Source organism: Carettochelys insculpta, chromosome 20 (genome assembly GCF_033958435.1).
Source record: "Carettochelys insculpta isolate YL-2023 chromosome 20, ASM3395843v1, whole genome shotgun sequence".
In the NCBI taxonomy this organism is placed as follows: domain Eukaryota; kingdom Metazoa; phylum Chordata; order Testudines; family Carettochelyidae; genus Carettochelys; species Carettochelys insculpta.
Genome location: NC_134156.1, coordinates 4,422,535 through 4,439,829, shown reverse-complemented (window position 1 = coordinate 4,439,829; position 17,295 = coordinate 4,422,535). Strand labels below are relative to the sequence as shown.

The 17,295-nt window shown below is 42.6% G+C and overlaps 1 protein-coding gene across 4 annotated transcripts in view; it reads right to left on the bottom strand.

Annotated features, from left to right (window-relative positions):
- The window catches only part of QTGAL (queuosine-tRNA galactosyltransferase), a 216,170-nt gene extending 203,897 nt beyond the window's left edge, over positions 1 to 12,273 (bottom strand). For all 4 annotated transcript variants that reach the window (XR_012648282.1, XM_075014910.1, XM_075014911.1 and 1 more), the window contains exons 1-3: positions 11,659 to 12,273; positions 6,474 to 6,590; positions 6,259 to 6,358 (exon numbers count right to left, since the gene is read on the bottom strand). Coding sequence is in view for 3 of the 4 variants with exons in the window: in XM_075014910.1 (XP_074871011.1) it covers positions 6,259 to 6,358; positions 6,474 to 6,590; positions 11,659 to 11,865 (424 nt within the window). In the remaining variant the exon portion in view is untranslated. The remainder of the gene's footprint in view (positions 1 to 6,258; positions 6,359 to 6,473; positions 6,591 to 11,658) is intronic.
- Positions 12,274 to 17,295: the final 5,022 nt, after the last annotated feature.

Here is a 17,295-nt window from a genome sequence, read left to right as displayed (position 1 = left end):
GATTGAAATCAATTATTTAAATCATCTGGATTTAAATCGATACACACTGTCATTTCCCAGAGTTGTGGTCCTTAGTAGCAGCATATGATTTATTGTCCTGCACACCAGCAGTGTTGGAGCCCTAAAGGTAGACTTCCAGCACGCCAAACCGATTTGCAGTGAAGCAGCAGCAGCAGTCAGGAAGCACCAGCTTCCAGAGACAACTTGCCACACACTTCTCTACAAAGAGAACAGCCCTCATTCTGGTTTCCTTATGCCCCAGTTCAGAGGGAAGCTCAGCACACAGCTCCAGGAAAGTTGTTTCATGCATCTAAAGTTCTGTAGCCATTGCTCTCCATCCCATAACTGCATGACAATGTAATCCCACCACTACGTGCTGGTTTCCGTAGCCCAAAAGCAACGGTCTACACTGTGCAGCTGCTTTCTAAGTGCCAAATGCAATGGCAGATTTCTGCTGTCCATCTCACACAGAATCTCAGTCATCTCCGAGTCTTCTTCCATCAGTAAATTCTGCTACAATGTGTGATGTGTGCATGACACTGAACAGAACAGATGAGAGAAGTGTGGGATCCAGGCTTTCTCACTAAAGATCCTGGAGTGACCAGCACAGAACAGCAGTTGGAAGAATGGCATGAAAAGAAGACAGAAACCTCCGGAGATCTGGGAAACAGGACAGTGCCTGATGGGACATTTTGCACAGACCCAAGATGCACAGCACCCCATACCACAGCAGTGTTCCCTGTAAGCTGAGTACTTGAGCAGATGCCCAGGAGAGATTCAGATGCCACCCGGTTGACTACCAGAGCCCCCTCAGCTGCTCACAACTGGCAGCATGTGTTTCTACTGGTGGTGTACATCTGCATGTCTTCCTGCACATACCAAAACTTACTCTGCCCACGGATGGAGAAAATTAGAAGAAACACTGTTCCACAGTGCCGAGCAACACACAGTATCACCAGGCACTATGGGCTGCCTTCCACAGTGCATTGCTCACACTTTCGACACGGGAGCTAACATGGACACAATCTGTTGACAGAGGGAATAAGTATGAACATGCTTTGGCAACTTTTTTTGTTGGTAACTCGTGTATGTTCGTGTTGGTTTTGGTGATGAAACTTTGTAGTGTGGACACAACCTCATTCTAATAAAGTTCCAAGATCAGTGTTTATGGAAAATACTTTCAGTCAGACCTAGATAAGGCATGCTCCCCTTCCAAGCTGGAACTCTGAATTATAATTTATAATGTAGACAAATTCACACAAGTCAGCCAAAGACCAACTGTGCTTTTACAGTCTTCCATGAGACAGTTATAATACGTATGAGTCTTTCACCATTCTTGGTGTCTGGCAAGTCCTTACTGTGCTTTCTGTGCACTCGCTTCTCCTCTGCTAGCTGTCTGATCTTCAACTCGCCCTTCTGAAGGCCCTTGTGTAACCCCTGCCTCCATCTGCTGCGGTCGTCTGCTAGATTTTCCCAGTTGTCCAGCTCGATGTCTACCTCACTGAGGTCTCTCTTGCAGACATCTTTGTAACACAACTGGGGGCGTCCGGGAGGTCTTTTGCCAGAGGCTAGCTCACCATACAGGATGTCTTTTGGAACCCTTCCATCGTTCATTCTGTGGACGTGGCCAAGCCAGCAGAGTCGACGCTGCCTGAGGAAGGTGTGCATGGTTGGGATTCCAGCTTGCTCGAGGATGGCAGTGTTGGTCACTCTGTCCTTCCATGATATTCCAAGGATGCACCTGAGGCAGCGCAAGTGGAAGACGTTCAGCCTCTTTTCCTGGCAGGCATACAGGGTTCAAGTCTCGCTGCCATAAAGGAGGGTGCTGAGGATGCAGGCTCTGTAGACTTGCATTTTGTTGTGAGTGTACGGCTTGTTGTTATTCCACACTCTTGCTGAGTCTGGACAGAGTTGTGGCCACTTTTCCGATCCTCCTATTTAGCTCAGTGTCCTACGACAGGGTGTCAGTGATGGTGGACCCGAGGTAAACGAACTCGTGGACAACCTCTAATGTATAGTTGTCAATGCTGATTGATGGGGATTCAGCAACATCCTGACCAAGTACGTTCGTCTTCTTTAGGCTGATGGTAAGCCCAAAGTCCTTGCACGCTTTGGAAAACCGATCCAGCATCTGATGCAGCAAGGACTGTCATTCTCGTGTGGGTCTTTATAGTCACAATAGACGCTGTAAATGAAATCCTCAGTTGAAACTTTAAAGGGCACGATCCATAGTCTATGCAGACTGAAGGATGCCTACTACTACTACTTTCACCATTCTGCCCAAGAATTCAAAGAAAAAAAGATAATTTCCTCTCTGCATTTTCCATTACTTTCAGGAAGCACTTTGGCCCAACCACCACCAATGTAGTAGCACTCAAGGTTATGCCTAAATGAGTTGTTTTTAAATACCTTAGATATGCAATACAAGTTGAACCCCTTTAGTCCAGTACACTCTCTTTCAGGGATGTTCACAAGTTTCCTGTGGTCCCGCAAAATTTGTTTACAGCCCCCAGTCCTGGCTCTCAGTGTTCTGTGCTATTATTTAGCTCTAATTTATTTCTAATGTCTTCTAAGAGCCCAGTAAGCAGCACAAGTGTTGGTAATGCTGCGAGACAATATTGACCTCATGTGATCTGGCAAATTCTCTGGTTTGACACAAGTCAGGGTCTCAAGGGTGCCAGCCTAGAGAGGTTCAACCTGCAATAAATCATAAGACAAAACCAGTTGGTAAATTCAACCGTTCTCACAAGACTAAAGCTGAATTTCTGGTATCTGAAGCTTCAATGAGAAACAGCTAAAGCAAATCAGCCAGGTCTGGACATGCCAAACACAGATCCATAGTTCTGAACAGTTCTCTCCTAAAGGAAATGGAAAAAAGAGTAGTATGGAGTTGACCTTGCTCCAATAACCCCTATGCTGGCTCAATACCTAGTCTACTGAGATCAGCTCTAATCAAGCCTATATACATATTTCACTCTGGGTGTGTCTACACAGGCACAAATCTTCGAAACAGCCATGATAATGGACATTTCAAAGATTATTAATGAGGCGCTGAATTGAATAGTCAGTGCCTCATTAGCATTAGGACGCTTCCAGCCACGGCGCTTTGAAAGCGATGGTTTTGAAAGTGCGGTGCTCCGCGCAGCTACACGGGGATTCTTTTCGAAAGGACCCCGCACCTTTCGAAATCCCCTCATCCCGATCACTGATTTCCTCTCTGCATCTCTGATTGGGATAAGGAGATCTTGAAAGGTGCGGGGCCCTTTTGAAAAGGAGCCCATGTAGCCATGCTGAGCTGCGCGCTTTCAAAAGCAGCGCTTTCAAAGCGCCACAGCTGGAAGTGTCCTAATGCTAATGAGGCACTGAATATTCAATTCAGCACCTCATTAGTAACCTTCGAAATATGGCTATTTCGATGATTTGTGCCTGTGTAGTCACAGCCTCTTTGTTAATAGCATGATATTTCAACAGTTATTATGGTAAAATGAATGAAGTGCAAGGAACCAGAATTCAAGAAAAAAAGGCAAAGTGACTCAATTTTAAGATGAAAGTTAAAATATGTAAATATAAGGAAATTTTGGAAAGCTGTTAAGATTCTGCTTTTATATCAAATCTTTTAGGAAAAAAATACTGCAGTATAAAGTGCTTATGATGCAAAAAAGTATAAACTATTTTTTCTAGATTAAAACAGATGTCTGGAATTTAATTAAGGTTTCCTTGTAACAACAGTATCTTAAGAATAAAAAGGTATGCTAATTTTATTATTTAAGAAGAGATTTCACTCCCTGGGGAAACTAGATATTGAAAATTGGTTTCCCACAATGAATCCTGTGTTTGACATAAGCAAAGAATTTGTTTTAATATTACTGTACTGAAGAAAATCAAATGTTTGTGCCAGAACTCTGTTTGGTAAGGCCTGCTTACTTGATGAAAAGAGCCTGTTACTATGGTCACAACAGTAAAAACTTAAGCCTCAGTGAGATATTAACATTCCTTGCTCTTGGAAAGAGAAAGGATTTTTTTTAAGCCAGTGACCCTTTCTTTTTAAGTTTTTTTCCTCTTTTTTTCTTTTACATGATAGAAAAGAATCAGAAATGAATCTGAATCCCCTATAAATAGTCCAAGACTTGAGAATGACTGCTACATTGTTTCTGTTCTGGGACTTCTTTCATGGGAAATATTCCTTACTGACATAATAACTCATAAATATACCAAAAATAAATCACTGAAAACAAAAGAATAATTAAGGTTTCAAACTACCTGGGCTCTCCAAATGTAACTACCACTAAAACAAGAAAGGTCCTTATTTGAGTAACGATCTAGCACTGACTTCTATACATTATGCTTGGTTTTAAAAAAACAGATAATTTTATTACTGTTTATTAGATGACATGAACACCCTTTTGCTTAAGTTTTGTTTGCTAAAACTAGAGCACATGTTGCCATTCACAAATTAATTCAGTGCACAAACAAATTTTTATTTATTTCCATATATTGGCACCAAAACTTTTTGGAAATGTTTGTGAAGAGGAAGTTAAAAATTACCTGAAATAGAATCAGGTCTTTCTTGAAAGGTACCATATCATCAAGAATGAGTACAGGTTTCTTTTGGGATGCAAAGAGGTTTCTTTATCGAAGAAAGTAGAACGTGACGCAGGGTATTGTTTTTGGGTGTTCCAAAATTGTGCCTCTCAAATTATTGGAATGTTGCAGAACATTTATTGAAGGTCAGTTTTCAATCTCCATTCCCCTATCCATCCGCAGTGTCACTAAATCCTGCCTTACAGGGGGTTGCCTATACAGCTCGCACAGAAACTATCGGCACACCAGTCTTCTTCGGCTTCATTCTTATAAATGCAAGTAAGACAAGGGTCACTGCAGTGTTCCCTCTATTTTTTTTTCTGTGCATGGGTCTAATACATTTTGTTATGTATACCCAGGCATGCACAGATGTGCACCTGGCTGTGGGTGGCCATGGGCACTCTGCAAATTAGCTGGACAGCACCTGAATCTCTCCTGGGCAACCGCCCAAGTGCTCATCTTACAGGGAACACTGGTGTCCGCCACTTTCCATATGTGTAAATGCTCTTAGGACCAGGATTCCACTTCGTTTTCTGCTTGTGTGTTAGTGTGAAGAAGAGCTCAAAAAGAGAAGTGAATTGCCAGTTTGGGAACAGCATGAGCACACATACATAACTGTGAAGCTAGAACGCAAAAGAGGGACAGACAGAGAACGGTGAGAGGAGAAACAAAAGGAACAATTACATGAATTGCATTGCAAGAACCAATATCTCATATTATTTTGCAGGTGATGTGATTAAGATGTACATTTAAGGCATCATAATTAGACAGGATTACTTTTCTTCTTTCTTAAGCAGTGTCTGAATCTCTTCCAACAGAACACACAAACTGCAAAACTAAAAAAGTACCCAGATGCAATGAAATAAAAATGTTTTAAAAATTCTACTTGGTGACACAAACATCTACCTATGAAGAGAAGCGTGGCTAATTCATCACACATGAGAATGGGAAGCAAAGAAGATGTAGTTAAGCACTATATTAATTATAGTATGACATTACTGCTTACTATACGAATACCAAATGGCAATATTTAATAACTTAATGGAGTTGAATGTTGACTGCAGACCTACAAGGCTGCCCCCATGCAAAAGGAATGAACTATATATCTACTGAGTACTTGACTATTGGGTAAATGCTGTTAAAAAAAAAACTGCTAAAACATCTGCTCATTGTCAACAAAACTACAATCTTAATTTCCAGCCCTGCAGTATCCTGGCAGCACACGGGTAACAGGGAAGAAGTAGATGCAAATGTTTGGATTTTAACACCACAGACTAAGTAGTCTGGAACCTTTTCAGCAAATGTCCACGTTCAAGCTGTATCTTGAAAATGTTATGAATGAACTGGATTTCTGTGAAGGATTTAATTGCTAACTTTTATGACAAATTATTAGTGAAAAAATTTGAAAACCATATTTAATAAGCAAACTTTAATGCTGCTGTACACCAAAAGCCTCACACTTCAACATATTTTTGCCCAATTAAGTTTTATGCAAAATTGTCTGCAAAAAATGAACTATGAAAAAAATATGAGTAAAAGAAAAGCAAACTATTAGAAGAGTCCTTCCCCTCCCTGCCCCCTTTAATATGTACATTTAACTCAAGGTTTTGACGACAGATAAACACACAGATCAATCAATTATTTAGCCATTCTTTAAAATCACTATTAAATACATACCTCCTTGGGGCTGAGGTGAATCATGACCACCAATGACAACCCGAATACCCGCATCTTCTAATCTGAATTTCCATTTTTCAATTATGTTAATTGAATTGTCCTGGGAAAACAGTAATATAGAGAAATCAATTTTAACTTACAGAAGCTAAAATAAATAAATATTCTTACAAGAGTTAGGTTAAATCATATTTTAGAATTAGATAAAAAATATGTACCTTACTAGCATCATTAAACACAGACAGCTCCATGGTACCTTGAAAGTCTTGCTCCAGAACAGACTTCAAGCACTCATCCAACCAACATTCAGTATTGTGAACTGGTAGAATAATAGACTACAATGAATAAATAGAGAAAACACAGACATGTCACAAAACATGAACACATCCATTCTCCTTGTTTATTTGCAGTTTACCCAGAGAATCCTCATTTTAAAAAGGAAAGGGACTGACCTTTCATATTCTTTCTCCAAATATGTACACTAGCCATAAAAAAGAAAAAAAATTACTATTCTTTTCTTCACAAGTAATAATATTTCTTCTCCATCAAACTTCCATTTTTTTTCACTGCTCAAAACCCATTGGCTGTGTCTACATTAGTTCCCTTCTTCGATGGGGGTATGGTAATCAGCCTGAGCAGAGAACACTAATGAAGTGCTGTGATGAATATGCAGCACCTCATTAGGCTAATTCTCCCCGCAGCGCACCAGCATACCATGTAGCCGCAGTCACTTCAAAGCACCCATGCAACTGTGAAGTGCCCACACTACATGGCATGCCAGTGCTTTGAAGTTTGCAACTTCAAAGTTGCCACAGGGAGAATTAGCGTAATGAGCTTCTGTATATTCACTGCAGCACTTCATTGGTGCTCCCCGCTGAGGCTGATTACCATGGACTAAAGTGTAGACACAGCCATTCTGTGTTAATTTCTGTGGTTTCATTTCCTTGAAAATTCTTTGAATAAAAATCAAACAAAATGCCTACACCAACAGTTATTTACTCAAACCACTAGGAAGCACTGTCTCCAGTTCCCTACCTTATCCTCAACATCACCATTTTATCTCCATTTTCTGTCAATTCAGAGGGGTCCTGTATTACATAACATAACATAACATAAGAACAGCCATACTGGGTCAGACCAAAGGTCCATCCAGCCCAGTATCCTGTCTGCCGACAGCGGCCAATGTCAGGTGCCCCAGAGGAGGTGAACCGAAGACAATGGTCAAGCGATTTGTCTCCTGCCATCTGTCTCCAGCCTTTGACTAAAGGCTAGGGGCACCATATTTTACCCTTGGCTAATAGCCATTTATGGACCTAACCTGCAAAAATTTATCAAGCTCTTTTTTAAACCCTAATGGAGTCCTGGCCTTCACAGCCTCCTCTGGCAAGGAGTTCCACAGGTTGACTGTGTGCTGTGTGAAGAAAAATTTTCTTTTATTAGTTTTGAAACTACTACCCATTAATTTCATTTGGTGTCCTCTAGTTCTTATATTATGGGAAGAAGTAAATAACTTTTCAATATTCACTTTCTCTACACCATTCATGATTTGATATACCTCTATCATATCGCCCCTCAATCTCCTCTTTTCCAGACTGAAAAGTCCCAGTCTCTCTAGCCTCTCCTCATATGGGACCCTTTCCAAACCCTTAATCATTTTAGTTGCCCTTTTCTGAACTTTTTCTAATGCCAGTATATCTTTTTTGAGGTGACGAGACCACATCTGCACACAGTACTCAAGATGTGGGCGTACCATAGTTTTATATAGGGGAAGTATGATATTCTTCGCCTTATTCTCTATCCCTTTTTTAATAATTCCTAACATCCTATTTGCTTTACTGGCTGCCGCTGCACACTGCGTGGATGTCTTCAGAGAACTATCCACTATAATTCCAAGATCCCTTTCCTGATCTGTTGTAGCTAAATTTGCCCCCATCACATTGTGTGTATAATTGGGGTTATTTTTCCCAATGTGCATTACCTTACACTTACCCACATTAAATTTCATTTGCCATTTTGTCATATTCTTCTCTACTCCAGCTACCTCAACAAAACTTGACAATGGGCAAAGACTTTGAGATGGGAAAGCACACAAATAGGAATTTGAAATCATTTCAAAAGTAACTACTAATGCTATGCTTCACAGACTGACTCTGTTCTTACGTTTGATTCACTAAGGATTTTAGTACAGTCAGTCCCCTATGTAAATCACTCCAGTATAAGTTGTCTTCACTTACACCATTGAAACATGATATAAAACTTCCTCACACTTAAATTGTTACACCATCTAGAAAAGGGAAAATTAGCATATCCCCCCAGCATCCTCTTCGACTCTCCACTGTCTCATGCTGCACACAGGATAAAAAAGGTTTAAAAATATATTTTGGGTTAGGATCATTTCTTTAAATGTTGCTTAAAATGCTTTAATTCATGTATGGTAATGTCAAGTAAAAATACCACACATAGGATAAAAATGGTTTAAGAATATGCTAATGCACTTTGGGTTAGGATCATTTTTTTAAATGTTGCTTAAAAGTCTTCAAATGTATAGTATAGCAAGTGAGTGGTACATTAGTGTTCAAATGGTCGCCTATGCAAAATTTATGCTCTTACATTCCCTATCCCCCTCTATTTACATTATTTCTTATGGGGAAAAAAAGTTCCTCATTATGTATTGTTTCACTTTAAGTCACAACTTGACAGTCCCTATCCCTGACGTATACCAAGGACCCCTTGTAATCTGTAATTCCAAGATGGCATTTAGAGTAAGGCTTCACATTCTGACACCATGTTAACCCAACATTATTGTATTTATTAAAAAAGAAAAGTACGCTCCCCATGTCTTCTGACAGGCTTACTGATATCATTAACTAGCCACAATCCATGCAAATCAGTGGTTCTCAAACTTTTCTAACCAACTTACTTCAACACAAAATTTGTTTGGCTGACTACTCTATCACCACTAATTTGAGTATTTGAAAAAATACACATATAATACATTAGCTGAGTCTTGCCTATATTTTTCTTGGATTTTATGTTTCAACGAAAGCAGAAAGGCAATTACCCAAACACTCTTACATCCAAGATAAACAGGCAAATGTTGCAAAACCAGCACTTTCCTGGTGCAGCCTGTATTACAAAATGTGTAAACTACCACCTGCACCATCAAAGTGCTAGGAGCTCTGCACAATAGTTTATAATTTTCTAAAAATACTAAAATCACGTATCAAGTTTCCTGTCCTCTGAACCATGACCATAAAAGTGAGATAGATGCCTCAAATTGAGAGAAGTCATGCAATCCCTGAGGACAGCTCTGAGCAGAAGTCTCAAGAAAGTATTAAATATATACCTAAAACAATATATATATATATAATTGTGAGCCAGTTCACAGTGACTGATGACTTTGGGGTTTTATGCCACCGCTTCAAGTTTTATCCCTTCTCAGTTTACTAGTAGTCTGTGGGTCCACTCAAGTCTGGACACACAGGTTACAAATACCATGACCCAAAGCTTTCATTTTTGTCCTCAGTTCATTTCTCTCAGTTTTTAACTTGAATTACAAGTTGCATTTGGCAGTGACCCTGTACTGCCTCTGCTAAAGCAGGTGCTCCAGTTAAAGTGTTTCAGTTAAAGTGAGAAAATAACCACGCAAGGTACCAAATTTCATGCACAGGCCCTCGCAGGGCTCATTATAGGAATACATTACATGCACTTTCAAAATAATTATGAGCAAATAATTTTACACATCAAATATTATGAACCATTATTAAAATAATAACACAATAAAATACATATTAAGTATTAAATTCTCATAAAATTATTGTATTATATTCAAACAAGACCTGAAAAATATTATAAACCATACCTATATAATCATGACTTTCTGAGAGAAGTACATTTTCTTTGGTGGCCCTAAAAGCTATCAGTTTTCATTTGTGCAGCCCTCAGTAGGCTTTGAGTTTGACATGGTTGACTTAAAGCAAGGGCATGCTAAGTGCAGGGCACACTGATTGCACGCAACTTGGTGAGATCCATGCGCTCTCACTGCATACAATCAAAATGCTGCTATGGTTCACTCAGCACTCCCAGCAAATTCTAGGTACATAAGTACAGTTAGCAAAACTACCCTGTCCCAGGAGACTGTCTTGGTTATGACAGTCTTGCAACCCACTGAGATGGAGGGCCACATATTTGGCCCACTAGCCCAGGCTGCCCCGCATTGCCTTATATTGTTAGCTAAAAGCTCTTCTCCTCATTGACTCTATCTGAAGATCTTTTTCCCCCTGTGCACGAATATGTTTTGTTTCAGTAAAGCAAAACACAATCTACAGTTATTGTTGAACCAAACAGCTATGTCAATAAAATGAAATGTTTTCCCCTTCAAAGGAAACAAACAAAAAAATAAAAACTCCTTGCAATGAGTACAAAATATAAAACAACCAATTGCTCTAAGAAAATTTTGGTAATGTCCTTTCATATTCAGTCCTGGGACCACAGTATGTGCAACCATGACAGAGAATTGCCTTTCCTCTGTAAGTACAAATATTTGGAAAAAGAGAGGGCCAAAACACTACTTGCTTTCCCTAAATGTGTGAACTCCCCTTCAAAGGTCTAAATATGGCAAGAAGAAATTGGCAACAAAGGGAACAAGTCTTTAAAAGTCCTTAGAATGACACCTAGTAAAGAAGACTCAGGGTGGGTGGAACTGGCCAATGGGAGCTGACAAATTTTGCTAGGGGCATGGGCAGTGCAGTTCCATTTCTCAGCTCCCATTGGCTGGTTTCTGGCCAATACGAGTTGAGAGATTTTGCTGGGGGCAGGGTCAGCATGTGAACATACACCTATCAGAGAATGCCACATGGAACATCCACTGGGCTGGGGCTGCTCGCATGCAGGAAAGCTTGCCTGAGAGTGCAGGTAGTCAGGAGCTGCTTAGGTAAGTGTCACCCTGCTAGAAGCCCAGAATCTTTTTCTGTATCCATACCATCTGTAACACTCTGCAACCTAGTCCCCTGCCACAGTTCACAACCAAAACCCTCTGAACCTGCTTCCTCTTGCCCCAGGTCAAAAGTCCCTCTCAGGCCCTGCACCTGCTCCTGCATCCCTCCCCCAAGCCAGAAGCCTCCCCTGCACCCATATTCCCTCCCAGGCCTTGCAGCCCAATCCCCTGCCCCAATTCACAGCCCCCTTCTTCACCCAAATTCCCCCTCAGACTGTCCGCTCTCTTTGCACCCCCGTCGACTACCCTGAGCTCCCTTCCACACCCAGCCTCCATCCCAGACCCCCTGGGCCCCTCCACAGAAAAGTGCAACCCTTGGCAACACCAATAACTTGGCATGGCCTGCCCCATCAAAAATGACTGCCCACCCCTAGTCAAGAGCATAAGTGTGACAATGAGAAACATACCACTTGAATTCTACATCCTTCCCCCATTACAGACTCCAGTGAGGCTCTAGGCTGCAGCTGGGGACTGTCGGGCACCCGATGTAACGGAGCTCCTGAACATCGAAAGGTGTCCAGTGCAGAATGACTGGCAGGCGGTCCTCCTTCAAAGGGGACTTGACCTCCAGCTGCTGAGGAGGGGCGCTGGGGAGCCCCAGCTGCTTGTGACATTACCAACTCTCTCAGCCTGGCAGCGCACACATCGGGCCAGCTCAGGGGCGGGGAAGGACACCACCCCTAGGGTACCACAGGCTGCACCAGGGCTCTTGAGGGAAGGAAACCCGGGCCCAGTTCTAGCCTGTGCCCCAGACGGGACAGAAGGCCCCGCTCCAGGCAGCTGCCAGTGTGAGAAACCCACGTAGTCCAGTCAAGGCACGCGGGCCTCAGGCTGCAAGTACCAGGGGCCGGGCCGGGCCAGGCTTAGCATCACTCCGAGCCCTCTCCCGGCCGGCGCTGCTGGCCCCTCCTCCCCCAGGGAGTTTCACCCGCAAGGCGCTGCTCAACGCCCTCCTCGGCGCGCGCCGACTCCTCCCCCGCGCCGGGCTCAGCTTGCCCGCTCGCGCGAGGCCCGCCGCCCCAGACCCCCGAGCTCTCCACCGCGCGCATGCGCGGGGATTGCTTGGCCCTGGCCCCGCCCCTTGCGGGCACGCCACGCGACGGGGGAAGAGGAGTGGAGACGGCGGCTAGAGGGGCCGGAAAGGAAGCGGAAGGGGTGGGAGATGACGGTTGTAGAGCGGGGGCGGGTAAAGCGGGCGGTTTTTGGTGTGGTGGGTGTTCGGGAACCCGGCGGACCCGGGGAGCGGGGAGTGTGGGGTGGCTGAGACCGGGGCGCAGGAGGCGGGCGTGCTGTTGTCTCACCCCCTGGCTTGAGGGGGGCGCAGGGTTTCCGGGCTGGGTCCGCGGATCTCAGCAGCCCCAGTGTACTCAGGGCTACATCTACACTAGCCCCAGACTTCGAAATGGCCATTCAAATGGCCATTTAGAAGTTTACTAACGAAGCGCTGAAATGCATATTCAGCGCCTCATTAGCATGCGGGCGGCCGCGGCACTTCGAAATTGACGCGGCTCGCCCCGACGCGGCTCCTTTTCGAAAGGACCCCGCCTATTTCGAAGTCCCCTTATTCCTATGAGCAGATGGGAATAAGGGGACTTCGAAGTAGGCGGGGTCCTTTCGAAAAGGAGACCCGTCGGGACGAGCCGCGTCAATTTCGAAGTGCCGCGGCCGCCCGCATGCTAATGAGGCGCTGAATATGCATTTCAGCGCTTCAGTAATAAACTTCGAAGTTTGGGGCTTGTGTAGACACGGCCCAGGGGTCCTGCCCGGCTGCTGGGAGGGTGTTGTAGGACAGGGTGAAGGTAGCAGAGGTGGGGCCGGGTGGGAGGGCTGGAGGGTGTGGTGGGGGGTGACAGGTGGGAGGACTGGAGGGTGTCTCAGGGGGCTAAAGGGGGTGTGTGAGGTGTGACAGGTTCAACCTTGATTTCCACTTTGCCTTTGATGGTTAATGTGTGTAAGAACGGCTGTTTCCACTGGCCACACCTGTAACAGCATGGAAATGCCCTCTAGTTTCGTGAGCCCCAAGCAGCATTGTTTTGACAGTATCTGAATGTGTGGGTGTGTTTCACCCAGCACTGCACCTTTAAACATAAACATCCTATTTCTTGATGTAAAATGAAACTTAGCTGCTATGCAGGTAAATATTGTTTGTTTTAAAAACAACATTGGTGCCTGTAGTCTCACAAGGGTAGCCATGCTAGTCTGTATCTTCACAAAACAAAGCAAGCAGTTTTGTAGTACCTTTGTTTTGTAAATATGCAGATAAATGGGGCTACCCCTGTGAGGGCTTTTCTATACTTACCAGAAGATTGACACACTGCAGTCAATCTTCCAGAGTTTGATTTTGCACCTCTGGTGAAGACACAGCAAAATTGACCTCTCTGGGCTTGGCTGTTAATGCCTGTACTCCATGCTATTGCATGGAGTAAGGGACATGGGAGCTAAACTAAAGAGGCTTGGACTACACTAGGGAAGTTAGTTGATTCTGGTACGTCAATTCTAGCTACACAAATGCTATAGCTAGAATTGTGCGTCTGAAATTGACTGCACCGTCTAGCGTAGACCTAGCCTGAGACTATTTACCATGCAAGGTACTGCATTTAGTGATTTGGGGTGGAAATTCATCAGCTACATGAAGAAACTCACACAGGTACACACAGGCATCATTGGTGCTTGTAGTTAATCTTAGCTAGTCTGAATGTGTTGAAACTTCTGTGTGTGTGTTTTTGGGTGGAGGGTTCAATTAAAAACATTCCCTGTCTACATCTACACTAGCACAAATCTGTGAAATGTTCATGCAAATGCATATTCAGTGCTTCACTAGCATGCCACCGACCACAGCTCTTCAAAATTGCCATGTTTCACTCCCACACAGCTGATCCAGACAGAGGTCCTTTTCGAAGGACCCCAGCAGCTTTGAAATCCTCTTACTTCTATCTACTGATAGGAATAAGGGGATTTTGAAGTTGGCGGGGTCCTTTTGAAAAGGACTCCCATCTGGACAAACTGCGTGGGAGCAAATCACAGCAATTTCGAAGAGCCGCAGCCAGTGTCATGCTAATGAGGTGCAGAATATGTATTTCAGTGCCTCATTAATAATCTTCAAAATGGCCATTTGCATGGCAATTTCAAATAATTGTGCTTGTGTAGACGTAGTCCTATTGAGTGAACATCACTGAGGGAGATCAATGCATAAAGGCTGCTGAACAAAGCAATCACTCATGATTTCTTGACCGACCCAGAAACTGGTCAAATGTCACCTGGGCACAAGGGTCAGTGAAACAATTTCCTGCCACCTTCAATGATTGTCTTCTTGGAACAGCTTGTTCTAGACCATGGGTCAGTAACCTTTCAGAGGCAAAGTGCTGAAATTTGACCTTTTGAGGTCAGTGTATGGTCTGAGTGCTGATGATACTTTCTAAAGTCACTAATAGTCCTACTTACAACAGCTTCATTAATAAATAAATAAAGATGCAGAGCTTTATCAGTTCTGTCTTTAAATCTTCTAAATCTATTTAAATATCTAAAACTGTACAGGATTTTAATACAGGTTGAACCTCTCTTATCCTGGATTCTCTGGTCTGGCAACATCCTGTTTGTCCCCAGACAGCTGTCAATCACAGAAAACAATTGACTTCCTGTGGGCGAATGAGTGAAGGCATGCTCTTAAAATTACACAATATTTTTTGGGGTCAAACATATTTTCAACAGCAATTCTTTTTTTCACACAATTGAAAAGCAAACGAATGCAGATTTACAAGTGCACTCTTATTGTAAGACCACTCCTGAAATGTTTGTTTAATGATGTTGCCAACTGGAGGGCACTGAAGTCCATTAATCTGTAACTGGAAATTTTAGTGTTAGCATTTGTCATACTCATCTATGTAATATGACAGAATGGCTTTGGACACTGATTGCTGAGAGCCATTTGAGGATGATGGCATGAGGGCTCTGTTTAAATTTTCAACCAAGCAACTCTCTCTTTCATTTTTACAGAAATCTAATATGATCATGCAAATAATACAAAGTTAAAATGTATTCGCTAAAGATGCTAAAAATATACTTTTGCATAAACAAACTGTCCATGTGTAAATAAAAAGCATTTAATTATTGAACACACTGAAATAAGTTAAACTAGATTACATTAACTGCTAACTACAATGTCCCCCTTCCAAAGAACAGAAATCACAGTATCAGTAACTCAAATGTTACAGCATTTTCTGTAAGACAAATAGTTGCATCTCCCCCTGCAGCAAACACTTGTGACTGCCCCTCATTGTGTGTGAGGATGGGAGTGAGGCAGAAGGTGTTCAGCTGTGAGCATGACTGTGGGGGCAGGTGCGTGGGGCACAGAACGGAGGCTTATCTGCTTCTCCCACTCGACTCCATGGGGGCAGCAGAGTCCCTGCGTGTTCCTTCAAGCCACAGGCTGCTGAACCCGACTTGAGGCATGAGCCGTCCACCAGTTTCCTCCATGTGCTTACTCAGTGGCTGCCACACCCCCACCTGCTGCACAACTCGGGGGAACTGGGGAGAAAGGACAGAGACCTCCCTGTCTGCCCCAGCCATGAGACAGATTCCTCCTGATATAATGAGGGAATTACACTGGTGCACCACAGGTCTTTCTTTGTATAGGGCCCTTCATAGTAGGGCAGTCTTATGTAAAGTCAAACTATCATAATGTACCAAAACAAAAAGCAGTCAAGTAGCACTTTAAAGACTAGCAAAATAGTTTATCATAATGTACTAATACTTAATTGATCACTTCCAGATGGAAGGTTCGTGTCTTCAGAAAAATGTGATCTTTCTTTAAGAGAAAACAATGATATTAAAGAAGCAATTTTATTGGAGAATGTTATGCAGTTTATTGATAGCACTATATGGGCTATCCATCCAGGATAGTGCAGTATGGTTTTACTTTGAAGTAGTTCATCTAGAATCCACTAAAGTAAAAATGGTGGTCCCCCAATTTACCAAAAATGCTTTAGTGGTTGAATTGTTGGGAAGAAAATGTTATTTTCAAAAGGCTGCAATATTCAGTTGGTGAAGACAGCTGAAACTTAGCCTGTAAGTCCCATTTCCCTATTCTCAAGTATTCTGTGTGCCACAAGTGGTAAACTTTTGAGAATCAAAGGTTCTCCTTGAGAAAGAATAAATCTTTAGAAAATTAAGTTTGCATGTTTTGTTTTTCAAAGTCAGGCATCCTTTTGATCTTCTTAATGACCTTGGTGCCAAGCACTCATAAAATAGTTGTGCTGGAGAGCTGAGGAGAGCGGGTGGAGTTGAATACCTTCCAAAAAGTCATCGGTAAATGCGTAGAATTTGTTGAACTTCAGTACCTTAGGGAAGTTAAACATTCTTGTATATAAGTGCAGGAAACAGACAACATTTTAAGATGGGAGAATGTTTAAAGAAATAAATCACACCCTTACAAAGGAATGTAGATGTAAAAGCAACTGGAACATCTATAATATACAATGATCCACAGGACAATTTATTTGATGCCCATCTTTTTATGGCACATGAACTGGAAGGAAAATGATTAACATTAGTTATAGTTTAGTCACAGGTTTCTAAAGAAGAAACTTCAAAAACTATCCCTCATCCTTGGAAAGGGAACACATTAAGTGGTTTAAATCTTTCCACTTCACTACATATGATCTGTCTATTCCATTATTAGTAAAATGTGCTTCTGCCCTAAAAAGGGACCCTAAACAGTAACATAATTGGTACTGTGCTTGTGGCTGATTCCATACCAGATCTGCACAGTCTGAGGCTATATGTACACTACAACAGAAAGTCAACAAGATATGCAACTCCACCTACATGAATGGTGTAGCTGGAGTCAACGTACCTTAAGTCAAATTACTGTGGAGCCTGCACTGCATGAGGTCAATGGGAGAATCTCATCCACTGACTTCCCTTAATCTTGCATCCAGGGTAGAACTAACAGGCTGAATCATAGAGCAATCTGCAGTTGATTTTGCCGGTCTTCTCTAGACCAACTAAATTGACTGTGGATGGATCTATCTCAGAGCAGCGATCCA